The following is a 26,494-nucleotide window of genomic DNA, read 5'->3' as shown; positions in this document are numbered from 1 at the left end:
TGTTTGACTTGTTTTATATTCATAGCAATGTTTTAAATTATTTTAGGAGGAAGAAACTTTCTGCTCTTGTTCCCCTTTAGAAAGATTTGCTCCTTTTTCTGAGGGATGTGTCTCAAGTGGAGCTTGATAGGCTTCATAGAACCCATCCATTGTTAATATGTGCATTTAACATTTCTTTGGCTCTTGGTGTGTTGGAGCTGTTATGTATGCACCTTATTTAGCATGGTTTAAATTAATCCAGCCATTAAAATAATGCAAGCATGATTGAGATCATGTACAGACTGGTTTAAAGGATTTAGAATAAGGAGTCTTTTTGCATGTCCCCTTCAGACCTACTTCAGTAGATTTTGCTATCAGTTTACTTAGGACTGGTGAAATAGATCTCTTACTTTGCTCAGCAGTGACATTTAGACCTGCTCTGGGTATGAAATGTAGTATGGAAGTTCTGTCTGGTTTCTTGCAGGGCTTGCTTAGGGATTCTCTGAAGCATAGACAGAATACATTTCCTTACAGGCTGCCTTCCCAGTATGCAGTGAAAGGGTGAGGGCAAGCATGGGGCAAGGCCAGGGTGCAGAAAGGGAGCACTGTCAGTGTGTCACTGAGTGGGGACCACACCTGTCTGCAGTACCCACCCTGCCTGCAGTTAGGGCATAGCATTCCAGGGAAATTGCCGTCCCCGTGCTGTGACGTGTCACCAGCATGCTGAGCATGGAACCACAGTTCTGCTGGGAGGTTCTTTTATTATTTCTTAATGTGGGATGCTGTAGTTGGGGTCTTCTAAGTGGCAGATTGTCCATACCTAAATCTGGGTCTGATCTCACAGCACAGATTGCAGTGCATTTAGAGCCTGCTCTGAGGTTCAAATTTCCTGGTTGGGAAGAGTCACTGCAGCCTTCAGTTCCTTCTTCTCCTCCCTTCTTCTGCTTTTAAAGGTGGGAGGTAGAGAGAACAATGTTAGCAGGGGAGAAATACTATAGGAAACTCTGTGAATACAGAAATATACAGGTGTTTAAAGATGTCGAATAACAATCTTATGCCCAGCTGCTTTTGATATGTAAGATATTAAACTTCATTCCCTTTATACCAATACTCTTTACAAAAGTGTTTTACATAGATATGCAATGCAATTAATGTAATTTAAAGCAATTAACATAATTTAAATATCTATTTATTATAGCCATAAGAACATGTAATCTGAAAGGGTCAGAAAGTCCTGTAAACAAGGATGAACTTCCATGGATTTTTGGAAGTATTTTAAAATTTGCTTTATTTCTGAATTTTTCATTGAATACTCTCCTTAATTAACTTGATTCTAGATGTGAATTTGTTTTCTCTAGTATAAGCTTGTAATAGTTTTCCACAGGGAACAACAACTCAGAAATATTTATCTTAGAACCAGGATTGAGGTCTCTCTGTGACAGTTTTCTAGTATGTTCTCCAGGACAAAGTATCTTGGAATGGACTAACCAGTTTATTTTCAGACTACTATTGCCCTCTAGTGTCTTTGTTTTGGATGGAAAAGGATTAATCATTTATGCTGTTTCTGCTGACACCATAGAGGGGAGAGCAAAAATATTACAATATTTGCTTTAGTTGTCTTTTCTAGAGGACAGACAAGAATGCAGATATTTTCAAATGTTAAGTTCACTTGATCTTTCACATGTTCCTTGTTAATTCTAAGACAAGAGTTGTGCTAAGAGAATGTTTTTTAACAAGAGCAATGATTTTGTTTAGGTGAAATTTAAAATAAAGTCCCTGGAAATTTTTTGTAAATAAAGAGTCCATATACTTTTAAGGAAAAGGTATTGTTTTTTGGAGGGGAACCCTCCTCTGCCTTTGATAACTGTACCCATCCTATCCACTTTCAAAATATCTCACACAAACCAGTTTTCTCTGCCTTAAGTAGTGGCTACATTCTGAGGGTTGGGTGCTGCTAATTTTACAGCAGTGCTTAGAAAATAAAAAGCAATATGTAGAAACCTGTGGCCAAGGGTTGAGGACAGAGAAGCAAAAGGAGAAAGAGGGGTTTAAGTGAACAGTACCAACAGTATTCTCGTTATGGTTTTGCCTGTCTCTTGGGAATAATAGTCCTCTTTTTTTTCTTTTTTTTACCAACTCACAGATTATTCAGTGATGTCCTGCTAACAAACTCCGAGAAACCACAGTTTAAGGTAGAGTTGACCACTGATTTGCTGATGTTTGTGGAAGTGCCAGGATGTGGGTAGCTACATATTAATTGACAGAGGGGGTTGAGGAGAGCTGGCTTTATTTGCCTCTATGGCTATTGCCATCAGTGTTTGGATTCCTTTGCCAAATTGTACCTGAGAACATTGTGCCACCCCTTAGAGGAGGGCACGATGTGGTCCAGGAGTGTTCAAGAGCAGCTGCTGAACTGGAGCCCATTTGTGTAACTGATGGTGATACTCTGTCTGAGCAGAGAGACTGAGTCCTGTGGGTCCCTTGCAGTGAGAGGAAACACATTGCAAAGGCCTGTGGAAGCTGATTTTGCTACATAAGACCATCAGCACCTTGCTGCCAGCTCCAGCACTGGGGCATTTCAGGAGCCATGTCTGGTCCCACTGGGGAGCTGCCCCGGGCACTTCTCCTGGAGGGTATGTGCCCTGTGTCTTGTGTTGTCAGCCTCATGGAAGTTTGGAGATGTGACTGGAGTCTCAAAGTAGTTATCAGTCCTTGCCTTTCGAGTATCCCTTCCCAGGGTTTGATGTTTCTTTGTCCCTGCTGATCTGTAGCTAGATTTGGAGTAGAAAAACATGCATCTAGAGTCGTCTTTTCTGCTTCACTAAAGGAACAGTGTCACATATTGGGGCTTTAGATGAGAAATGTGATTAGATGAATGGTGAGTTTTGATCGGTGAAGTTGTGTTTTCCTTTATCACATTTTGTGCTATGATTTTGTTCCCCATTCTGTGTTAGATTCCTACTAAGCTAAAAGAGGCATTGAAAATCTCCAAGGAATGCATAGAAAAGCGATTAACAGAAGAACAGAAATTGGTAATGTCTGCATTTCTTTATTTCCAACAGACATTTCATTTCCTCTTACCACTTTTACATGCAGAAAGTGAGTTTTTACTCAAAAGTGATTTTGAGTAATAAAGTCTTTCATCAACAGATTTGCTTTCCCAAAAATGCAATATGAGGAGTTCTATAACAGCTGTTGGCTGTATGGCATTTCACTGTTTTAAGTGGTGCAGCTTCACAGGTAGTGGCTCCCAAGTTAGAGGATAATTTTAACTTCAGTATGAGCCTTCATCCTCTACCAGAAACAGTAAAGATAAAAACTAAAAAAAGGAAATCCAAACATGCAAAGTGACTACAGTGTTTTCTTGTACCCCAAACATGTTGTTTTCAAACATTTAAGATCTTAATATGGTCTTCTTCTATTTTTTCCTTAATTTTAAAGATTCACCAGCACAGAAGGCTGACAAGAGCTCAATCTCATCATGGCTCTGAAGAAGAAAAAAAGAAAAGGAAGATCTTGGCACGAAAAGTAAGCCATCTTTAAATAGGTTTTTCCCACAGAAAAAGATGTGGGAAACATTTTTTAAATGTTTACCATGCACAGCTTTAGCCATAGGTACATGACTCTACTCTTTCCTGTGTTTTCTGCACTACTTCCTGGTTGTTTTCACTTCTTTAGCTAAGGAGTAGATTTACTAAAATGTTTAAGTTACAGTGGTAGCTGACTTGCATATTGGTGCAGCCTGTTTGAGGTTGCTGTATGAAACCAGTCTTAGTTAACAGCTGGTACCCAGATGAGCTGCTCTGCTCTGTCCTTCTCCCTGGGGAGGTGTTGGAGCCTGTTTTACTCTGCTCCTGTGGAACTGTCTGTGTTGCTCTTCCTTTCTGGGGTGGGGGGGGATGAGTTTTCTGCCTTTCCCTTGTGGTCAGAGGGCGCTGGAGTTCCCTGGTGCCTGGCTAAAGATATTTGAGCACAGAACAGCCTTGCTGCTCTTGTAATCACGTCAGTGTGTGCTGGGTGTGGGGAGAGGGATGCTGAGCATTGAAGAACATTGTGTGATACAGTGGATGGCTGTTACAAATCTGTGTCAGTTCAATCCTTACCATTGAAAGTGATTATTCATTCCTATCTTCTATTCCTTTCTGTCTGCTCCCTTTTAAAGAAGTCAAAACGCTCTGCCAATGAAAGTGGGGAAGAACACTCAGCCAAATACAGCAACTCAAATAACTCAGGTAACTACAGAGAGAAGAATTTGCTTCTACACAGCTATGTCAGTTTTTTTGTTATTACTGTCATTTTCTGTCTGAAAAGATTTAGGATTGCCAACACTTTACATATTAATATTTGACTACCAAAGTCTGATACCACTGCTTTGGGTATTTAATAATAGATAAATTGAGGGCTTAAAAATATTGTTGATGTTACATTTTCAGCTGCCTAATTTAAAGTAATGTCTCCTTTCTTCTGTGCCCCATTCGTCAAAAAAAATTACCAGACTCGTCATTCTGTTTGATACTGGAGTTGAATAACAACAACATCCATTACTGCGGCCATTAAATAATGCAGTCTTCAGGGAGACTCTCTGGTGGTCAATATTCCATAGTAAGGTGTTACAATGAATGAGAAAATTGTCTGTTTAATTGCTGCTTCAGTGCCAAAGTCTGAAACAAGAGCCTTTGACAGGTCTTCGTTTAGTTAAAAGGCATGGTTGGTACTAGGGAACAGATTACCAGAGTTGATTTGCTTGGCTAAATGTGTCCAAAAGAAGCTTGTTGTGGAGTACAGCAATTGACTGAAAATCATCTCTTAGGAGAGATGGAGTGCCATCCATGCATTGGCACAACTCTTAAGGAAAACAGAATTTGTATGCTGAAATCCAACAGCCTAAGCAACAAAAAAGAAATGTTTCCCATTGAGAAATACTGAGTGCATTTCCTATGTGTCTAGGGCTTCTCTGATATTCTGTACTGTAAAGGCACTGTTACTGTGAATGGGAATCTTCCACAAAAGATGAGGAAACAGGATTGGATCTTCAGTCAATAAAGTTGGCCTGCTTCCAACAATCTGTCTTGTCTGTGTTGAACTGCAATGTCACAGCTGTAGTTACTTGACTGTTGTTTTATTTAGCAGGCTCTGGGGCGAGTTCCCCTTTAACATCTCCATCATCCCCCACTCCGCCCTCCACAGCAGGTAAGTTCAAGAATCATCACAGTATTTATCTTTTTTATATTGTTTTTTTTATTCCCCTCTGCCCCTCAGTGGTGGATGTTATTCCCAAGGATGATTAAGGGATGATGGTTTTCAAGGATGGAACATGGAGATGACAGTTACCTTGTGGCAGCCTGAGTGTGGGCATGTGCTCTCTTTTGAGGGTCATAGAGAACCTTTTTATAGTTTTCTTTTTCATTTAATAACCTTTCTTGAGATATACATGATGTGATTTACCCAGAGTGTACATGCTTGCCGTGAAGTCTGTATTACTCCAGGCCTACCCACACTGCTACTTTCTAGGCATTTTTTGGGCCTCATGTTGCAGTATGCATTTGTTCTGGTGTTAATGGTCTGTTGACTCTGAAATACTGCTTGTTCATCCCTTGTTTCTTTGTATTGTCTCTTTATTCCTGTACTGCTGTGATGTATTTTCAGGAATTTTGGGTGTGACAAATTCAGTGGCTTAAGCTTCATAAATCTCCCCAGTTCTGCTACAACCCATTGATAACCCAGTAGAGTTGGTAGAAACAAGTTTAGAAACAAGATTGATTGGAGTTAAAAATAATACCTTTATTATTTTTGGCCAGTTCTGTTTTTCAGTTTGCTGGGTGGCTGTGCAGAGACTTTTGCTAATGTTTAAGACAGGGGTGGGAAGTGGTGAAGAATCTGCTTGAGTGGGCAATAGAAATGCTCTGAAAGTTAAATTACAAATCTGGATATTGAGCAGTAGTGGATGTGCTTCAGTCTGAAAGGCTGGAAGAGGAGCACTGGCAAATATTGATAACAAAAGATGTTAACAGAGTACATTTCTAGAGAGGAAGCAGCTCATGAAATTGCTGTTTTTTATGGTGACTCTTGCCATAGGATTTCTAGTCCCAGGAACTTTCTACCCAGCACAGCTCATTAATTAAAGCAATGCAATCAAATTTGTGTTTGCTGTGGATAGTCTTTCAAAAGACACTGCAGTCTGTGTGATGTAATTCAAATCAGTCATGCTGAAATTCAAATTAGTAATTTCTCCTTCAAGTTGAGGGCATGAGAAGTGTGTATTGTAGGAAGTAACTTCTCCCAGTTAGCCTAAGCAGGATAATGACTGTGTTGCACATAACAGTGCTGTTCTCTGGATACACTGACTCTGAGCTGGAGGATTTGCTGCCAGCTCTGTGGGCTTTAATAAGGAAGTAGCTGAAATGTGCCTCCAAAATGGACAGATGTTTAGAAAGCATTTTTTTTTCCAATAAAACTACCATTTAGTTATGTTTTGACTTGGACTTGTTGGAACTTGGTTGAAAGCTTTTTCAAGTTTTAAGCATGGGATGCAGGTTTATGTGCAGATGGGGATCAAAATAGCTCAGGTTTGTGCTCAAAACTTGTCTCAGTTCAAACCATATTGTCACAGTGTGTTTGTTGGTCATCTTGTGCCAGTGTGCTCCTGATGACTTGTGGTGATCAGCCCTGTCTGAATGGTGCTTGTGGCCCTACCTGTCCTCACATTGGGAAGTGCGTTAATGAGCTGATGGCTTGGATGCTGTTTATGAGGTGTAAAGCCAAGTGTCACATTTTCAGGAATGCTTTTGTGAGTAGAATTCATAGAAGAAATTTCAGATATTAATTCTAAGAGAAAACTAGATTTTTTTTCACCAGCAGTGTTGTAGCTTTAGCTGTTCTAAGCAAGTATGCTATTACTGCCTTGAGGAAAGACACACTGGTCCCATGGTAGGACTTTATTTGTGGCAAGTGATGCATCTGTAGCGTGCGTTTCTCTCTTCTGGTTTCCTTGTACTTACTAAAGATATTTACCTCTATACCAAAATTGCTTATGGGTGCCAGTGTGGGGAGATGATTCTCAAAAAGGCATTGAGGCTTTCAGTCTGTCTGTCTGGTTTGGTATGGCTGTGTTAGAACTGTGGCACCTCAGAGCATCCTGCTGATAAAATACCATGGCAAAACTAAGGCTGATGAGGAAAAGTGCCCTCAAGAGAAGCTCTTGCTCTCGTCCTGGCCTGTAACTAGTCATGTAGAGTGTAGGTATGTGAAGAGTGAGAGACACTGACCAAGGGGGAACGGGCTCCAGGCTGACATGCCCTGGGGTTTCTCACATGTTGAGAGGTGCTTTGTCTCTGAACAAAGGCCTTGTGAGGCTTGGCTTGCAGCAGAGTGCTTGGGAGAGTCAATGGAAAACAGACTAAGGAATAAAATGATGGTTGGCTTCTGCTGTCTAATGGCAGCTGCGGCTGTAGGACTGAGAGCATGGCCTGCTCTGAGGGGAACGGTACCTTCTGGAAACGTTGGCTCTCATGGGCTGTTCTCATTGGTGAGAATGTTTTGGGCTGGTGGTGTTGCAGGTACTTGGCTAAATAACGATTGTTAAATCATGCAAGTGACTGTAATGTAACATCGTGTGTTTCTGACATTCTCCTGGTGCGGTTCTTTTTTTTCTCCACAATTCTTTGCTTCTGTGAAAACCTGTTCATTTTCTTTGTGGCTAGGATCAGAAGGGATGCAGAACAGCGTGGTATGGGTTATTTAAAATTTCACTGAAATGAGCCAGTAACATACAGCAAGATCTCTTTCAACAGAGAAAAATTTGGAGAGTGTCACTTTCGCTTCTCTGGGCTTTCCTGCAGGAATAGTGAAAGAGTTGTACTTAACAATTTTTTTCTGTGCCAGTTATTCTGAATCCTTCAGTATGACATATGTTTCATTGGCACCCATATGGTGCATCTTTCCTGCCCCTCACCTTTCTGTAAAACAGTTGGAATGCTTTGGGAAGTGCTTTTCCTGAGTGTCTCTGACCCATAAGTGTGAATTCAGGTGTTAATACAGCAGGAAGTGTTTCTTGAACTGAATGGATTTTGTCTTCTGTGGCTAATCTTCCTGCAGATTTTTTGCTAAATCTCTCTAAATGCACTTTAATCCTATAAAGCTTGAATTATGGCATGTGCAACTGAAAGCATGTATGTTGTATTTGTTGATCAAGTATAATAGTGCTTAGAGCATGGAAAATTGTGGTTCATTTTTCAGAATTGGATGAAGTATTGTAAATGTAATATGAAATAGTCAGTCTGCTGTCCTCATATTTGTCAGTGAGTAAGAATGTATTGACTTCTATACTAACTTTTCAGCTAACAGTATCTGTTTTCCTTTGACACGAGAACTGGATGATTGATTGTGTCCTCTCTCTTTCTCTGCTGTCTTCAATAGAGCATGCATCATTTTGAACGTGAATTTTCGGAAAAGTAAGCTAATGCTGATTTATCTCTTTAAAGATGCTCTGTTTCTGAATGGGAAAGTTGGATGCAAATCTTGAAGTTGCTTAGTACTGGGAGGGAATAGAAGAAAAAAAATTTGAATGTTCTTACGGATTACTTTAATGAAATACAGCATCTTTAAAAACTATCACTAAAATTATTTTCTTTGTTTGCATCCCATTCTCAGCCAAGTTTTTAATGCTGTTTGCACAATTGCTGTCACTTTATATTCATAATTAAGTTTTTGTTTCAATTCAGGCATCAAGTTTACAGCATCTGATTTACTTCCTATTCCTTTTAACACACTCTTTTAACAAAAATGTCCCTGTAAAAACCCTTGGTAAGTTCTTGTTTGAGTGTTTTATTCTTACAAATGCATGAATGAATAAAATGTGTGTTTGCAGGCAACATCTTTCAACATATGTATTGGAAGTGTCTTGTGATAGCTGAGCACTTGTCTCAAATGTTTTTTCTAGTAAATACAGGAAAATATTTCACTGTAGGGCAGAATAATTTCATCTGTAGATGTAAATGTATATGAATACGTGTGTTTGAACTAAGATTTCTTTTGCATCACTTGTGTCAAGAAGGGAAGGACAGCTTGGTTTTGATTACCTAACTGAAATGAATGGATTTGAAGATTTTTGAATCATGCTCTTAATTAACAGGTTCAACATGTAATGTGTTCGCAGCTAGTCAAATACCATTCTGAACCCTGTGTGTATTTATGTCTTAAGGTGGAGCTCAAGTGTAAGGGTGTAATTCTGTGTTATGTTTTCTAAGAGTTTAAGTACATGATGTTGTCAGCAGCTCAATTTCAATAATAGTGAGTCCTGAGGAATTTAACAATTTTCCAGGAAGAAAGGTGATCTATGCCCCTACTTCCCTGTCTTTTCTAGTCTTGTAAAATAACCAGATCAAAATTTCAAGATAACACATGGAATCTTGGCCTAATAATACTGAGTGATCCAAGCATTTTGTGTTTTTTTTGCCCTCAGTGTGTCAAACATGTGCCTTCCTTCACTGCATGTGTTACCATCGTATTTGTATTCCCTGGCCACTGCTTTCGTGGTCATTTCCTATTGCATCTTGTACAACTACTTGCATAGTCTCTTTCAGCCTCACCTTGCAATTCCAGACAAAATTCTTGTCTTTGTTCTCTGCACTTGCATCTCTTTGAAGCCATTTCTTTTGTGATTAGCTGCTCTCAGTGCTTTTACAGCAGTTCACCTTATCTGTTTGGGCGTAGGTTGGTGCACCAGTCCTACAGCGTCCTGCTCTGACCACTTCAACCACTAAATGGATAATTGGACTGATCTTGGTCTTGTTCTTCCTTTGGCCAAATGCCAAGTTTTTCTTTCCTGACAGTCCATCTACAAGAGACACAGGACACTCTAATGCTGGGAATGTTTTTTCAGTATTTCTAATAGTAACTTGATGCACATCTTTGGCAAGTGTAAAAAGCATATTTGGAAAAGTTAGGCGGCCCCAATATGCAATTTGTTTCAGTTTGTGCTGCCATCCTGTAAAGTTTTGGTTACTTCAGAAAGCAGTTGATCCACATGCAACAGGCAAGTTAAATTGTTTCAGTTGATCTCTGGTATTTCTATTAGGACTTGAATATTTCCTCTGGAAGGGAAGAGAGTAAAGATGAGCTCAATATGGACTTCCATGCTTTGTTTTCACAGGCGGCTTTCATGCCAATGATAATTTCTCCTGAAGAGCTGGAAGTGCTACAATCACAGCACTTATTAATGTACACTGGCAAAATTGGATGCTTTGTGTGAATACTCTGCATTTTGAGCTTGCTCCCATATGGGAAAAGTCATTCTTCAAAGACTGGCACAAATAGAAAATGAGGGAGTTTTGAATTATGTCTTTCATCTAGTATAACTGCTTGTTTTAATAACAGCAGTTCTGTTTTTACTGTTACTTGTTAGTCTAAAAACAACTGTTGGTGAGGAATTGAGAGGCAAATGGAGCACAGAGAACTTTTGTCTGCTTTTTTTCTGTAGTTGAGCTTTATCCTTCATCAAATCCCCTTTGAGTCTGAGTGGCATAATGTTGCTTAATTGCTTGATATTTGCTCACTTCTAACAAGCAGTTCTCCTTCAGGAACAACAGTCTTTTGGTTACCTTAATGTTGTTTTACCTTGCCTAGTATCACAGTTCTTGCCACTTAGCAGTATATTCCTCTTTGTCGGTCAAAGCTACTGGAAGCAAGTGTTAATAGGTGCCATTTGTCTCTTTAGTCTTCCTGTGGCATAACTCATGATCTAGATGATGGAATTGACACTCACTGCTGAGTAGTTCCAAGATATGAATCATTATGCCCCTACTCCTTCCAGAATATGAGACAATATAGGCCCATTATTTTACTTGTGTAGCAATGATGGTGCAATGTGCAGCAGCAGAACTGCACAAGATCAGGGTGCTTGGAAGAGCGCCTGGAGCAAATGAGGCCACTTGCCTGGATCTGAACTGCCAGGAAACACCTCCATGCAGGCCCTCACTGCTGGACCAACTGCATGTTCCACTGTGGGCTCTGGCTTCCCAGGGAGTCAGGACATAGAGGCTGAGGCAGGATGAAAAGCACAAAGTGGATGTGGCTGGCGTAGAGAGCGAGGGACAGAGTACAAAGGTCGCCGGTGGGAACAGGAGAGGCAGGCTGGAGGTGTGTGTGACAGTGTTGTGATTCATTCAGTCTGTCAAAACAACCATTTGTTACAACATGTTTGGAGAAAGTCAAATGGAACTGTGGAATTGTAAAACAATTCCAGAAAACTCTATCTGCAGTTAGTACTTTTAAAAGGAAGTATAATCTGACCAAGGAAAATGGTCATCACAAATACAAGTGATGTGGTCCTTCATTCATAAGAATGTAAAGTGAGTTACATAAGTAAGAACAGGTAGTAAAATTTGCTTCCAGTCTTTGTTACTGTTCATGTCCCAAAGAGCAAACTGCCTCCCTAGGGCCAAATAGGAGAAGCTGAATCTGGGAAGTTCTGTTAAGTGATCTCTGTTTTCCTTGGTACAAGATCACATGTGAGTCATGTTTTGCATCTGAGTCCTGAGGCCCTTCAGGCTTCATTTCAGAGGTATCTCAGATGTCACAACTTGCCTGCAGATAGAGAGATTTGATCACTTTGGCATTTTCCATCTGTTCTGTTCTTCACACTCCACTGGCATTCAAGGGATGACGTGACTAGTGCAGGACTGACCAAGTCCAGCCAAGCAGCCGCAGTCCTCTGTGGCAGGACATCCCCAGCATAATCAAACTCCATCTTCTCTCCCCAACTTCACAGGAGCATCGTCCATACCCCCAGCACCGCCCCTGCCACCAGCAGCTCCTGCCCCGAGCACAGAGGTGCCGACGTCGCGGCCCGACGCAAGCCGAGGAGCCTTGCTCAGCTCCATTCAAAACTTTCAGAAAGGAACTCTGAAGAAAACACAGACGTGTGACTATAGTGCTCCCAGGATCAGCTGAGGCCACTGGTCACTCCAGGATTCAATTCCCTCTCCCTCTCCTGTGCAGCAACTGGCCCACCAGCACAGAGCAGCTGCAGCTCCATGCTCCCTGGTTCCAGCTTTCCTCGAGTAGCAGCACTGCCCTGCCTGAATTGCTTTGCTGTGCTGGGATAAGTACTCCGGTCTTTACTTGGCTGCAAGAACCTGTGTTCTCTAGCTAAAGTTTCAGGGGTACAGCAACTTCTATATAGCTGAATAAAAAAAATCTGAAAATAGGAATGACCATGATGATGGCGAATTAATGCATTTTTCCTAGCTCCATCCCACCCCTTTTTTCAAATTACAAGAATGTAGTTTTAGTCTGCTCAATTTTTCAACTCTCTTCATGCACTTGTAACTCATCTTAAGTCTTGCTCCATGGAGTCAGCAAGTCTGTTTTACATAATCCAACTCTTAAAGCATACTGCACAGGTAAGGGAACAGGAGAATTATATCTTATTCCCATCATCTTTGCTGGTGGAGTTAAAATGCTGTCTCATTAAGCTTGTTTAAATGGACATCCTACCTGCAACTCTAGGGGCAAGTGTTTTTAAATGAGGAAGCAGCTGAAGTGGGACGTAATAGGGCACTGGGATGTCATTGTTGATTTAATTAAATGCGAAGTTACTTCAAGCTAATTCTATCATTTAAACTTTATTGAAAGATCCTTTTTGATTTAAAACCTTAAAGAAATTGCACTTTAAAGGATTATAGATAATCCATTTTTTAAAATTCAAGTACATCAGTGTTTGTTACTATGCAGAGAATGTCTGTACAAAGTTTCATGTAACCTGTGATATTCAGTCATTTTTATTAAAATGTTAATGGAATTCCTTCAGCAGTGTGTGGTAGGTATGTTCAGCTGGGACTGAACCTCCAAGCCAGACTTCCCAAGAACCGAACAGCACCTCTGCTAAAGGAAATACCCTGGAAAATACTCCTGGCTCTTCAGAAACAGGACCCAAGCTCTTTTGTCTGCTGATTGAAAGATACTTCCTCTCCCCCTGTTCACCTGAGGTGCAGAGCAGGCCCCACTGCACAGGCTCCTCAGGCCAACTTTCCCTGTGTACCAGAAGCTGCCGAGGGAAGCCTGGCAGAGCTCCCTGGGAGGCAGTGATCTCCAAAAGGCTGCTCTGACTGCTTCCCAGCTCTTCACACACAATCCACACACCTGCTGCTTAGGCTCAGTGCAGCTGAATAAACTAACTCATTTTGCACTGCAAGAACTATAGCTGGAGTCTGCTGTTGTCAGCCCAGGCGAAGAGTTAAAAAAAATGAAACCAGAAAAAATTTGAACAGTAAAAGCAAAGCATCTGAGCACATATTTTTTATCACTGTTATGTGGCAGCTAGTAAAGAAAAATTAGGTAGTGTTTCCCATCACATACTGGAAAGACTCACAATTTTTATTTCAGCTCTTGTACAGAAGCCTTTCTGCATGTGCAGAGTGCTCTTCAAACCAGCCACCTTCTCTTAACCCAGCCCGTGGGCTGCCACAGCCTCTGCTCAGAGCTGCACTGAACTGCTGCACTGACAGGTTGGGCTTCATCTGATCAGCCTGATCATTCCTTTTTAATGAGCCTTGCAACCATGGGCTCCTACAGCCATACAGCATTCAGGGCCTGCTCTTACTCTCTGCAGCTCTGTACTCAATCACTGCTACAGCAAGTTCAACACAGCTCCTCTGGTACTTACCAGCCAAGCAAAACCAGAGGATTTTTTCCTTGCTCTGAATTTAGAACAGCATTTCTCCACAAACAGTAGCACTAACCCAACTGTACTGTTGAACAAACAAGCATTACCACATTGTTGCATGTATGAAGTGTGGCTTTGGGGGTAACCCCATATAAATATTTTGGGACGTCACTATACTTTCCCCACTGTACAAAAGTTCATGGAGCTTATACAACAGAAATTATGCATACAACGTGCCCAACACCAATAATGCCTTGTAAAGCAGGACTTTAAAACATGTATTTACAACTTATATATTCAAAGCTTTTTTCACTGCAAATACTATATCCTTCACTTGAGGTATGCAGTTATCCTCTAAGATTTTTGCGTAAGGCATGGGGACATCGGCACCAGTGACACGCACAGCTGGAGCATCCAAGTAGTTAAAGGCAGGTCCTGAAACAGAAAACAGTGTCAGGTTGCCAAGTACTACAGTTTTGCCTTAATTCAATTTCTTAATCTTACTCTATTTAAACAATTTTGTTCCTGTAGCTCTAATATTCCAGAGTGGTGTTCTGGCTTGTGTTCATGCACTCTGGGGTTTGTTCATCCACCCTGTGAAAATCCCTAGAGCAAGACAGCTCCAGCTCGTCTGATGTAACCTCTCACTCTGCCTCTGCCTGGCTTCATCAAGAATAATCAGGATTTAGAGTAGGGAATGAGAACAATGTACTGTGAAACTCGGTACCTTCCATGATCCTGGCACAGATTTCAGCTCCTACTCCAAACTGGGGCCAACCTCCTTCTACAGTTACCAGATGGTTTGTCTTGACCACGCTGGCTTCCACCGTTTCGATGTCCATTGGTCGAATGGTTCGCAGGTTTATAACCTGGGGGAAAAAGGGAGAGTGTGAGCCTTGGTGGGATCTGAGCCTGTAACTGTTTGGGTACAGGGCCCTTCAGCACTTTCAGCTGTTCTGACTCTAAAGACAAGACTCACTAAAATTTTTGATTCGGAAATGCGAAAGGCACATGCTGTTAAGGTACTTAGAAGTATTAAGACCCTTGTACTTAATACACTGAAGTTTTGCAGAACCTGAACAAGAACTTTTTTCCCCCAGTTCAGGGGAAGAGAAAGGAACCCAAATCCCACTCACCTCACACTCTACACCTTCTTTAGAAAGTACAGCAGCTGCTTCCATACAATGGCCAACAGGTCTTGAGTGTGACACTAATGTAACATGAGTTCCTAGAACAGAAACAAGTGTTAGAAAAAACCTCTTTAAGATTTAAAGCTTTTTTCTAGACCTCAAGCTCCTTTCAAGGTAGCATTAGGATTCACTTGCAAATTTAAGGGTCATAGGTTTGTTTGAAATACTGAGCCCAGACATAGTATGAAGAGAGGAAGGACCACATTAAGACACAAACTTTACCCTTGAATTCAGGGAACTGAAGAGGTATTTAATATAGTTTTCAGATTATCCTTTTCAAACATTTACATAATTCAGAGGTAAATTATGAACAAGTGGGCTGGAGCACTACAGTGCTCTCTTTTTGCATTTTTGACCAAAATTACATACTTAGGTGTGGAAAAAACTGTTTCAGCCATCACCTACCCAATTTCTATACTACAGAACAAATCCTTTATGGAATCCTTTAGAAGGGTATAGTTTTAGCTGAGATATGGACAATCAGGTGATATTTCCTTGTAAGGACAACAGAACATGAAACCACACTACTAGATAAAAGAACATTTGAACACTTAACATTTGAAATACTTTTCTGTGCCCAGTGATAGCAGCACCCTGAACAGCCGAGAGATTAAGACAAGTCCCCAAGCACGTCAATTAATAAGGAAACAAATGTATTCTCATCTTACCTTGCCTTTCTATTTTAGCTTTTCCAATGGGAATAACAAATTCCTTTGACTGTGCCTGTTCAGACATTTCAAAGGGAACACCATACAGTAATTCATTTTCCAGCATCACAACTAGAAGGAAACATACTTGGATTAATGTGTACATCTGCAGGCACAGGCCTGCACTGACCATTAATGGTCCTGCAGCAGCTCAAGACCATAAACCCATCCAGGCAACAAGGAAGTGAGGACTATGTTTGCAGAAGCAATTAAAAAAAAAAAAAAAAAAAAAGCAAATCTAAGTCTTTACTTCAATAATGAATTATTTAAAAAACTTTCCACAGCTACTCTGAAATGAGGTCAGGTATTTTACTTTTGGTACACGACAGTACAATTGCTAGTTTTAGAAAGGTCTCACATTTTTAATTACTGTTTGTGAAAAATAAAGACAAAGGCTTCCCTGCTCTTAACTAATGACATTCTGAATTTATCATTTGAATTTCATGATCTGTAAAATTGAGTTACATAGGCGCTATATATACAAGACCTCCTTCTAACTCATCTTCATTTTTTTAATCCCTTTATGATAGATTTACAAATGCTTCCAGATTTCCTGGTTGATACCAAACTAGCACTAAAACTGTGTACCCATCAGCAGCACAAAAATCGGCCTACTGTTAGCATGGCAGGGGACTGTTAGGGAAAGCATAAAGCCCTCTGTGTCTTTTTAAGTACCCTAAAACAGCAGTAAATCAACCTTGAGTGCTTTAGGGTTTAACCAATCTTTGTTTTTGTGGTGAAAACAGACATTCCTTAGGATTGAGTGCCAAGTATTGCCATGACCTGCTTGTGCTCACCTGGATTATCATCCCGTATTGATGCCTTCAGCAGCCCTTTGGCATCTTCTGCGCTCCAAGGACTGACAACTTTGAGGCCGGGGCAGTGCCCGTACCAGGCTGCAAAGCACTGGGAATGCTGGGCTGCAACGCCAGCTGATGCTCCGTTGGGGCCTCGGAAGACGATGGGAACAGCGATGGATCCCGCAGACATGTAACAGGTCTTGGCAGCAGAGTTGATAACCTGATCAATTGCTTGCATGGAGAAGTTGAATGTCATGAATTCACACACTGGTCTCAACCCTGCCTGTAAAATATACTGAAATATATTAGCATGTTTTTACATAAAAACAGTTAATTTTTAAAACCAGAAGTAGAGAAATGCAAATGTACAAACCATAGCAGCACCGACAGCAATTCCTGCAAAGCCCATCTGAAAGAGAAGGAAACCAAGGGGTAAGGATCAGGGAGCTTAAGATGATGGAGGGATCACCAGGGTAGGAGACAGGGCAGCCTTACCTCGGATATCGGGGTGTCGATCACCCTTTTGTCGCCGTACTTCTTCCAGAGACCCCTGGAGATCTGCAGGGCAGGAGAAAGGAGTCAGGGCCCGACTGAGGCCCTTTCCCGGGCCGCTAACGGCTCCCACGTACCTTGTAAGCACCGTCGTACTGTGCCACCTCCTCGCCCAGCAGGAAGACGCGCTCGTCCCGCTCCAGCTCCTCATCCAGCGCCTGGTTCAGCGCGTCCCGCACCGTCACCTGCGAGACAGCGGTAGGCGGGCTGGGCGGGGACACATTCCCCACACGCCGGGAGTCACCTCAGCCCGCGGGCGAGGTCACCTCACCGCCCGCCCGCCCCGGGGCCGGACCCTTCCCTGAGGGGCGCGAGCCCCTCTCCGCGGGCAGCCCTCCCCGCTACCTGTATGGCGGCGGGCGCGGAGAGGCGGAGGCCCCTGCGCTGCTGGAGCCGCTGGAGCGGGGGCGCGGCGCTGCGGCCGTGCGGAGCGAGGCGGGCGCCCAGCGCCAGGTGCCGCAGAGCCGCCGCAGCCAGCGCCATCTTGCCCGTGTCCTCTCGCCCTGCGGCCGCCTGACTCCGCCTCCCTCGCTCTCGCGAGAGCGCCCGCGGCGCGCGGCCTTTACGCGCCATTTCCGGCACCGGGGCCGTGCGGGGACCCCCGCGGGGCCGCGCGTGGCGCGCGCCCGAACGCCCCGCCCGCGGCTCCGGCCGGGCCCGCGCAGCCCCGCGGGGACGCGCCCGCGAGAACGTGCCCGCACCTCCGGGCGGCCCTGAGGGCGGCGGGAACGCGCGTCCCGGCCGCGCCCGTCCGCCCCGCCCCGTCACCGACCGCCGGGGCGGGGCTCGCCGGGACACTCCCCCGCGCCGTCCCCGCCCGCGCCGGCGGCTCCGCTCCGGCGGCTCCGCTCCGGTCTTGGGCGCAGTCCCCGTCGCTGCTGCCGCCGGGCTCCGCCTCAGCGCCGAGAGCTGCGCCCGTGAGTGCCGGGCCGGGCGGGAGGCGCGGGGACGAGCGCCCGGGGCTGCCCCGGCTCGGGGGCGGTGGTGCGGGGCGGGGGCCGCAGCCGCGGTGGGGAGCGCGTTACGGGGCGGGCAGCGGGGCAGGTGCCGGGCCGGGCTCCCGGGGCCGGGCCGGGCTCCCGGGGCCGTTCCGGGCTGGGCACAGGGAGCGGAGGGCCCGTGATTGGGCGGGGATGGTACAGGTGTTATGGGGGTCCTGTCCGCGGTCGGGCTCGGGGAGGGCGCAGTGGGGATGCCCTGGTGGGAGCCGCGGTGCCCGGCGGTGATTTCTGGCAGGGAGGGTCTGGGACCCATGGGCTTCGCTCCGGGCGGGGAGGGGAGCGGGTCCTGCTGCCCCACGGGGAGAGGAGGCAGAGCTGGGAGTCTGTTTTGGGATGGGGGTGAGGCCGTGGCCTCTTGGGTCACTTGCGGGGAGAGAGGCAGAACGGGTTCATTTCCAGCGTCTTTGCTGAATCACTGTGATCCGGTGGAGAGTTCTTTTACCACGAACTCGTTGGCTCCTTTGGGATGCAAACGGCTGTTTCTCGGCTCTTGCTGAAGCCCTGAATCCCACTCTGGGCTTTCGGGGGGGATCTTGATGGGATTTCTGTCCCATCTTGCTGTCACTCCTTGGTCCGTGTGTGTGCTAAGCCCCATCAGTGTGTGCAGGGAGGCTCGGTGTTTCTGACACCTGCCTGCCGCCAAAACTGTTCAGAGGCGTTGTTTCCTCATTGGAAAAACACTGGTTAATATCACAGAAGCAAAGTACATGGATAAACCCCAATTATTATCACAAGTCCTGGAAGCGTGGGTGCCCCGGGTTGCTTCAGCAGGACCAGGCTGGATATAAGAGTCTTCCTTTGGGTCTCTGATAGGAGGGCCAAAGTCATACTGGGATGTGAGCTCTTCCAACAAGAAGCAATTAAAATAAAGGTTTGAAATCTGGACTTAGGATGTTGTAGAGCTCCTTGGGAGGGAGGAGGGAAGGAAACTTCAGGAGCTTGGAATTTATAGTGACGCAATTAAAAATAAAGGAGTAAAAATGCTGAGTGGCTGGCGTGAGCATTTTCCCATCCTGCCTGAGGTAAAGACTGAGTATTAGTAAAAAACAGCTCAAGAAAAGCAAGAACTAAGTTAACTTCTAATAAACTGCATTTGTCATTATAAACTGGACTTGTAGAAGGTGATAGGTGCTTTCTTTAGTGAAGCCGATCTGCTGAACTACCAGAAGATCTGGTAACTAGTTGTTTTGAGAGTGCTCCTCCTCCTCACTCCCCTGGTTAGGGTGGCATAGAGCTGGAGCTCAGGGGTTGCTCTGCAGACCCTCAGCTCACTGTAGTTCGGTGGACAACAGTCAGCACTGGTGCTGCTCAGTGTTTGTCAGTTCAAGTGAGTCACCAATAATTTACAGTAAGAACTTGCCTTTCAAATGTTCTGACTGGCTGGGAAAGAGAGAGGTTGTCCCTGTACAGTGTAACTATGCTGGGGGATGGAGTTTCTTCTCATCTTGTGAGATCTTAAGTGTGAGAGGCAGGGAGCTCACAAAGGGGGTGAGTAGCTAAAATGCCAAGTGTATGTTGGAGTCTTACCTTGCTCTTTTAAATTTTTAAGTTGCCATTGCTAGAATTCCTTCCATCTCTCTATTGACCTAGAAATCAAAGGTAATGCTTGAAGTTAAACAGTCTGTGCTATAATATAGTTACCAAACTGTCCATGGAAGACTATTGCTACAAGTGAATCCCTTAATTCTTTTGTTTGAAAAACTAGATGAAGAACATTCAGAGCAAATCAGGTGGTCTGTGCCTCTTGACTTACAACTGCTGGGTGTATTTCTGCTCTTCCTTTGAGTACCTGTGTTACACCAGTGCCGGGGGTCTCTCCAGGAGCGGTGGTAGCCTGTAGTCCCAGCAGTGCAAATGCCTGGCAGTGCTACTGGCATCCCCTGGCCTGGCCTGAGCTTGTGTCTCTGTATGTGTGTGTGTGTGTGTGTGTGTTTCCCCAGATGCAGATGTTCATCTGACTCTTAAATGCTTTCTTTGAATTTCAGCTTGCAAACTGGTTTGCAGCTCTGTTCTGGGAGAAGCCCTGCTGAAGTTAGTGGCACTACCTGTTGCAGCAGTGTTGCTGATAAACAGCCTTGTAATCCTCTGAGTCATAACATATGAAATAAGAGTGAGCGTTTTATAAATGCAGGTATCCAGTTTGGTGTGTCGAGTGTAAAGTGATGACTTGAGTCGTTTTCTCGCTTCTCATTGTGCCATTCCAGTTCTGGCTGTACTGGGCTGTGGCAGGAGCCCCAGTGACCGTGTCACTGCTGTGTGTCCTCTCCCTGCATGCAGAGCAGTGTCACGACAGCAGGACTGTGGTTTGACACCATCCATGCACTTCTGCTCCTACCAGAGAGGGACATCCCGTTTGGCTTAACTGTGTCAGCAATTTGGCTGACTGAATTTCACCTCAAGTATTTTTTGTGGTTATTAAATATAGGCTGCCTTGGGATATGACTGTGTCTTGTCTGTAATTTGCTGTCTGGACAGGAGTAGCTGCATTGGCAGGGCTATCCCTGTATGCAGTCCATTGATGTGTGACACAAGGACAGAGCTGGCTTGAGGCTGCCTGTGCTGGGAGATGGATGGAGTGTCTGCCCACCCCCACTGATGATCACTGTATTCCATTCAGGAAGATTTAAAGCATTGTTAAAAGGGCACATGTCATGAAGGGCGTCCATCTTCAGCCTTGCTGTGATGTGGTTGGTGATTAGCTCAGGTTGTACCCAGACTAAGCTACTTTCACCTGTGAAGTTGTCTAGAAATTCAGAGCTCCCAGGCTGATGAGGGAAATAGTGAATAGTTGGGATCACACTAGGGCATTTTAGGATGGCCTCCTGCTATCATCCTTTCATGCGGCGCATCTCGTTCCAGCACTGGTTTTCTGGGGAGGCCTGTGTGTGCCTTGTGGTTCTGGGTCCTTACGCAAAGGTCACCGAGATTTCTCCCTGCCCCTTCTATGTTGAGGGCTAGGTTTGTTTCCGATAATTGCTCTTGTAAATTATTCACTCCAGTGTTACTCCGCAGTGCTGTGATCAAAGATTAAATCATGCCTTTGCACAGGCTTGCAGTGTCATTCTCTTTCTTTCCCTCATGAAGTCTTGATTCATCTGTAGTGGACTTACATGCTTAACAAAATAACATCATATTTACCAGTTAAAATAACACTGATGGACATCTCTCTCTGTCTTTGAAATATCCTGGATGTGTAATTTGAGTTAATTTTATTAAGACTGCAGATCTCTTCTGTCATGATTACTGGCGAGGTTTCTGGCTGGCTGCATCATTTCACTTTCAAGTGAGTATCAGAAACCTGTACCAGTCTCATATGGTTTTAATGCATCTGCGTGTTATCCTCATCTTGTACTTGACCAGAATAGCACCTTCAAAGGCTGGAATTTAAAAAGTCTGGTTTATTGCTGAAAGTTTACAAACTGTACTTGAGTGACAGTTCAAAAAAAACCAACCCAAGAAATCAAACGAAACCAAAACAACAAAAGAAAAAAAAACAACAAAAAAACCAACCCTGAAAGAATTCACTTCTTGATTTGTAAGCAGTTAAAAAAAATAATTACAGAGGTTGGCAAAAGAGCTGGTGTTCCAGGTTTATCTGCTGTTGGGGGGTGTGCTTTAATGTACTCTCTTGAGGCATGCTGTGTCTCTAATTTGTAAAAATAGGATCCTGGTATGACTTGTTCTGTATCTTAGTATTCCTAAGTCTTCTGTTGTCTGACCTCACTATTTTCATACACTGATTTTGGTTTTTTTACTCTTTAATCCACCTGAGATGCAGCTGAGGCTATGCTTGTGCTGCTGGGTCCCAAAGACCTGACCTGCTGGACACTGTTTAGCTCAGGCTGTGGATTTGGGCAGGGCAGCACAGCACAGAGAGGTGGGATGTACTGCCTTGTTCTGTGGTGAATGAAACCAACCTCATTTCACAGGATTGAGAAGGGCAAGTTATCTTACTTGGTTGGGAATTAACTGTGAACCTTCAGTTGTTTTGGAATGTGGGGCTCTGGCTTGGCTAAGTCTTTGTGCTGTCTTTAGCTGGGTGGCTGTATTTTGAAGTTTGTTAGTAAAGAGGATGGGACCAGAATCTTGGGAACTGTGTGGTCTTTTAAGATGTAAAAATAAAGCTGAGAAGCTCTACCCTACTTAAAACAGGCTGACCTAAATTTTCAGCAATTCTAGCAGAGAGGCAGGCTCTGGGTAGGAATAAAGGCTTACTGACGACTGGCTTCCCTGTCCTTCCCTGGCTTGACATGGTTGACAGGCCACCTTTGGCAAATCAACACTGGTGTCTGAGGTCATTCACTTCCCCCTTCCCCGAGTTGCACAACCTGGCTGTGGATTTGCCTTGTGCTCATATGGACAGTCCCCTTGTTATGCAAGTCAACAGTTCAGCATCTTCTGGGAAGTCACAGCATGAATCTCTTCTCAAATTGCTTTTGTTGGAGTGTGTTGACAACATGTTAGATGTCCTCTGGCTTGTCCCTGCAGAGATTGCTTTTGAGAGTAGGTGTCTGGGAAGTCCATTCATACTCTTTGTAGATTAATGTTCTTGCTATCAGTTGCACTTCTCCACTACTGAATTATTAATTCTGCAGTGAGAGTTTTTTTCTTCTTAGTGTTCATTGACTTCCATGCATGATTTATTCTTCTGAGCAGTTTGAAACTGGAGCATGGGAATGTTGACTAACATTAATGGATCGCATGTGTGACCTCAGAGGTGGCTAAAGAAGCTTTTTTTAATTGGGAAAATGACATCTGTCTTTCAAAATAGTCACAGTTTCCCAGGTGAAAGGTTGCTTGTGCAGTTGTATTACCCTCAGAGGTACATTGCTTGTTATTCAAGAAAACTGGGATGTTCAGGCAACCGGTGGAGTGGTTACCTGTGTGCTTCAGAGACAATCCTGTGGGTAGCGTGATGGGAGAAGGGGGAAAAAGTGGGTTTGCAGATTCTCCTGCTAATGTGACTTTGTAGCTGAATGCTTTCCTGGCAGAGAGCCTGCCTTTGACTGGAAAGCATTCCCCTTGGTGTTCTTGTAGGTACTGATGGTCTGCCATGTTTTGTTCTGTGTTTGTGTGTGCTTTTTCCTGCAGGGAGGTAAGAGGAGGGGAATCGTATATCCTTTCAGCAGCCTTCTGTTAAACTTGGAATACCACAGTTCAAGCACTTGAACAGATGGATAATGGAGACTGGGGATATATGGTGAGTGCAAGTGTGCGCTGTGTGCTACAACTGGGCTTCCGAGGTCTTGCAGCAAAAATCCTTCCAGATCTGCCTTCTGTAGATCCAGAGCTTCAGTTGTGAGAGGGAAATCTATGCCTGTTAAAACAGCCTTACAACAGCTTACTCACCTTCCTTGGAGTGCTGCACCTCCTGTGCAGTTTGTGGGCAGTGCCCAGGTTCACATTTCCTAGGGACAATCAGCCAGGACTGAACTGATGCCTTGAGCTCACTGCTATCGTTTTCCTAACACAAAGGCCAAAAATAGTTTGTGCTTTCTGCTTATCATTTTAAGGACTTTGTCATTTTATTTATAAAGAAAAATATTTTTCCTTGTAAATCTTGTCTCAAACTAGACAAGCACATCTTATTTTCCTCCCCTTCTCATTCTGCTGCCATGCATATGTCTCTTTTCTCTGGCTGGCTGCAGTCCTGGTTGTTAGAGTTGGTGGCCAGATGGGATTTATGTTCCTTTCTCTCTTGCTTCCTCATGTGCTATCTGGAATCTGATGCAGACTGGTTTGTGCTCTGGCCCCCTCTTCTATGAGACATGCTAATTTATTAATAAATATTTCTTTCTAGAGTTAAAAGCTGAAAGTTCTTTTTTCCCCTTGCCTGTTTTAATGAAGCCTCTGAACCAAAGCATGGATTATTTTGATTGTGAGCTCTTGGACCTATGTTTAAACTTGCATCGTCTTCCTCTTTTGAGGGAGAAAAAGAGGCTTAACATTTGTTTGGCTGATTTTTTTCTTTTTTTTTTTGGTTTTGGTTTTGTTCTAGAATGAGAGACAGATTGTGAAAGTAGGGAACATAGCTGGGCCTCATTCTGACTAACTTGTTCTTCAGGAAATTTCTCTGTTCTCATTTCCCCATCTGTAGAATAGGAAGAAACTTGCTGCCCAAATGCAAAACTTGCTCCTGTGACAGTAGCTCAGTTGTTAAGATTTCTGAAGCATTCTGGAAATGTGTGTTCTGCATGCTAAGTATCATCCTGTCTAGTTGCCAGTTGTGCCTTGTTGCTAGGTGGCTTGGATTTGTTCAGGTTGGAACAGCCCTTAGAGGCATTGAACAGGAGAAGTGTGATTCTCTCCAGTTTCCCAGCAGTATTTGCCATGTGTGTCAGTGAGGTGATCGAATCTTCTTGTTGGGGCTTGATAAACTCTGCAATTTCTCTCTTTCTAGATGACTGATCCAGTCACGCTAAATGTGGGTGGACACATGTATACGACCTCCCTCACAACTCTAACGAGATATCCTGACTCAATGCTCGGGGCCATGTTCAGGGGAGACTTCCCCACTGCCAGGGACTCTCAGGGCAATTACTTTATTGACAGAGATGGACCACTTTTCCGTTATGTTCTTAACTTTTTAAGGACCTCAGAGCTCACTTTGCCACTGGACTTCAAGGAGTTTGACCTGCTCCGGAAGGAAGCGGACTTCTATCAGATTGAACCCTTAATTCAGTGTCTTAATGACCCCAAGCCTCTGTATCCTGTGGATACCTTTGAGGAGGTGGTGGAGCTGTCCAGCACCCGCAAGCTTTCCAAGTACTCCAACCCGGTGGCTGTGATCATCACGCAGCTCACCATCACGACGAAAGTCCATGCACTACTGGAAGGCATTTCAAACCACTTCACCAAGTGGAATAAGCACATGATGGACACCAGGGACTGCCAGGTGTCCTTCACCTTTGGGCCATGCGATTACCACCAGGAAGTGTCGCTCCGAGTCCATCTCATGGAGTACATCACAAAGCAAGGCTTTACGATCAGGAACACCAGAGTCCATCACATGAGCGAGCGTGCCAATGAAAACACAGTGGAGCATAACTGGACTTTCTGTAGACTGGCACGGAAAACAGATGACTGATTCTGACTCCACAGGAGCCACTTCAGTGATTAGCAACTTAATTGGACAGTAAACCCAAGAGAGTCTGGATTTTGACTAAAGCAACAATATGGGCTTTTTTTATATGACTATTTATTGTTTATCAGTGAGGACTGGAGGAGTTTCATTCTCTAGCAGCTCAGTTCTTTTGTGCAGTTCAGAAAAAAAAACCGTGCATGTGCCTGTTCAGTCAAGACACCTTTTTGTTTGAAAGAGGGAGTCCGAAGAATTAGTACGATAGGGTATTTTGTGTCATTAACACAATTCTCTGACTCAACTCAAAGTGCTAAAATTACCTCTTGTTTAAATGGTTTCTAATCCATCTAATGCTATGACACTGGGAGCAAGAAACAAAAATTTTAAAATGCAGTTGGGGGAGAAGCTGCTATTGTGTAGACTAATTTAGTTTATAAATCAATAAACAGTATTGTAATATTCTAGGAAAACAAATCCCACCCTTTAAAAGTACTTGATAAGTACAGTTTCTTACAGTTATGACAACTGTTTCTTTCTATGCATATAAATCAAGCAACCAAATATTATCTGTAGCCATGGAAATATGATTACAAATATTTATATTGGATTCTAAATGCAAAGTGTCCCTGTGGTAGAATTCATATTTTTAATGCCTGGTGCAATATTATTCCCAAGTGTAATGCCTGCCAGAAGAAGCTAATAAAAATGTGAAAAACAGAATACTGTTTTGTATTTTCTTTTTGTCTTTTAGAACTCTCATACTTCAAAAAACAAACCCAACCAAACAAAAAACCCCACACCCAAATCCTGGGTTTTTGTGCTGCAGAGTAGTTCAGGTGTTCTGGTAGGGCCCTGTTTTCTTCCATTAATGATGTAATTTGTTCCTTTTTATGTTAATCAGATGATTAAAATGTCTTCATTATAGACAAAGCCTGTATTCTGAAAACTGCTTTAGATTGATAGATGGCGAATATTTGTACTGGCTAAAGGGGTAGGGATGGAGGGAACACAGAGCCTAAATACTTGTAGCTGCTAATAGAGTTGCCTGGTTTGTCAGCACTTTATCTACTGACTTTATATATATAATTTTAACTGCAGAAAGCTTTTTCTGGTGATGTTCAAGTCAAGGCACTCAAGTTCTTTGGCTTTACTCAATTTCATATAGACATTTCTACTTATCCTGGTCCCTTCGTCGTAGTTTTTAATAGAATTTCTGGTTATGCTCTAACTTGATTGCAGCTGGGAGCTTTCCATCACATATCTGGCTCTAAAGTCCTGTCTTGGGGGGTATTTCTCTGTCATATTTTGTCTCTTCATACATTGCAGGTTTTTGACTTATGTAATAAGAGCAGCAGTGAGAGCTTTATTCTTGCTATCAAGGAGGGAAGAGAAGCAGAACTGATGAAGCTCAGGAAAAGTTGTTTCTTTCTTGCAACATGTGGTAAGAAATATCCATGTTAACTGGCATTGAATTATAATCACAAGATGTTCCTTGCAACACTTCATTTACTAGCAAATTAA

The 26,494-nt window shown here is 43.6% G+C and overlaps 3 protein-coding genes across 16 annotated transcripts in view; 2 read left to right on the top strand and 1 right to left on the bottom strand.

Moving 5' to 3' along the window:
* PXK (PX domain containing serine/threonine kinase like) overlaps positions 1-26,494 on the top strand; it is a 57,512-nt gene that overhangs the window by 22,853 nt on the left and 8,165 nt on the right. For 2 of the 14 annotated variants that reach the window (XR_004242273.1, XR_004242272.1), the window contains exons 13-19: positions 2,123-2,171; positions 2,934-3,011; positions 3,421-3,507; positions 4,142-4,211; positions 5,107-5,169; positions 22,984-23,092; positions 26,300-26,414. Coding sequence is in view for 10 of the 14 variants with exons in the window: in XM_032120459.1 (XP_031976350.1) it covers positions 2,123-2,171; positions 2,934-3,011; positions 3,421-3,507; positions 4,142-4,211; positions 5,107-5,169; positions 11,747-11,928 (529 nt within the window). In the remaining 4 variants the exon portion in view is untranslated. Of the gene's footprint in view, positions 1-2,122; positions 2,172-2,933; positions 3,012-3,420; positions 3,508-4,141; positions 4,212-5,106; positions 5,170-8,345; positions 8,590-8,699; positions 8,782-11,746; positions 12,779-22,983; positions 23,093-26,299; positions 26,415-26,494 lie in introns of those variants that run through there. The other 12 variants (XM_032120459.1, XM_032120461.1, XR_004242275.1 and 9 more) reach the window with 11 other exon arrangements.
* PDHB (pyruvate dehydrogenase E1 subunit beta) lies at positions 12,584-17,403 on the bottom strand. The gene is made up of 9 exons (XM_032120470.1): positions 17,237-17,403; positions 16,969-17,076; positions 16,835-16,897; positions 16,713-16,748; positions 16,337-16,622; positions 15,501-15,611; positions 14,779-14,870; positions 14,370-14,511; positions 12,584-14,077 (listed from the first exon to the last, which is right to left on the bottom strand). Exons 1-9 carry the CDS (start codon positions 17,372-17,374, stop codon positions 13,932-13,934), a joined length of 1,122 nt encoding a protein of 373 aa, XP_031976361.1. The 5' UTR covers positions 17,375-17,403; the 3' UTR covers positions 12,584-13,931.
* KCTD6 (potassium channel tetramerization domain containing 6) lies at positions 17,665-25,693 on the top strand. The gene is made up of 3 exons (XM_032120471.1): positions 17,665-17,808; positions 22,984-23,092; positions 24,293-25,693. Exons 2-3 carry the CDS (start codon positions 23,066-23,068, stop codon positions 24,977-24,979), a joined length of 714 nt encoding a protein of 237 aa, XP_031976362.1. The 5' UTR covers positions 17,665-17,808; positions 22,984-23,065; the 3' UTR covers positions 24,980-25,693.

This window comes from Corvus moneduloides, chromosome 11 (assembly GCF_009650955.1).
Source record: "Corvus moneduloides isolate bCorMon1 chromosome 11, bCorMon1.pri, whole genome shotgun sequence".
Taxonomy (NCBI): Eukaryota; Metazoa; Chordata; class Aves; order Passeriformes; family Corvidae; genus Corvus; species Corvus moneduloides.
This window is presented reverse-complemented; position numbering and strand designations above follow the sequence as displayed.

Coding starts and splice junctions, on each gene's coding strand:
- KCTD6 (XM_032120471.1), top strand. CDS start 23,066: ATGGATAATGGAGACTGGGGATATATG. Junction 23,093..24,292: donor ATGGAGACTGGGGATATATG/GTGAGTGCAAGT, acceptor CTCTCTTTCTAG/ATGACTGATCCAGTCACGCT.
- PDHB (XM_032120470.1), bottom strand. CDS start 17,374: ATGGCGCTGGCTGCGGCGGCTCTGCGGCACCTGGCGCTGGGCGCCCGC. Junction 17,077..17,236: donor CCGCGCCCGCCGCCATACAG/GTAGCGGGGAGG, acceptor GCTGTCTCGCAG/GTGACGGTGCGGGACGCGCT. Junction 16,623..16,712: donor TTGCTGTCGGTGCTGCTATG/GTTTGTACATTT, acceptor TATATTTTACAG/GCAGGGTTGAGACCAGTGTG.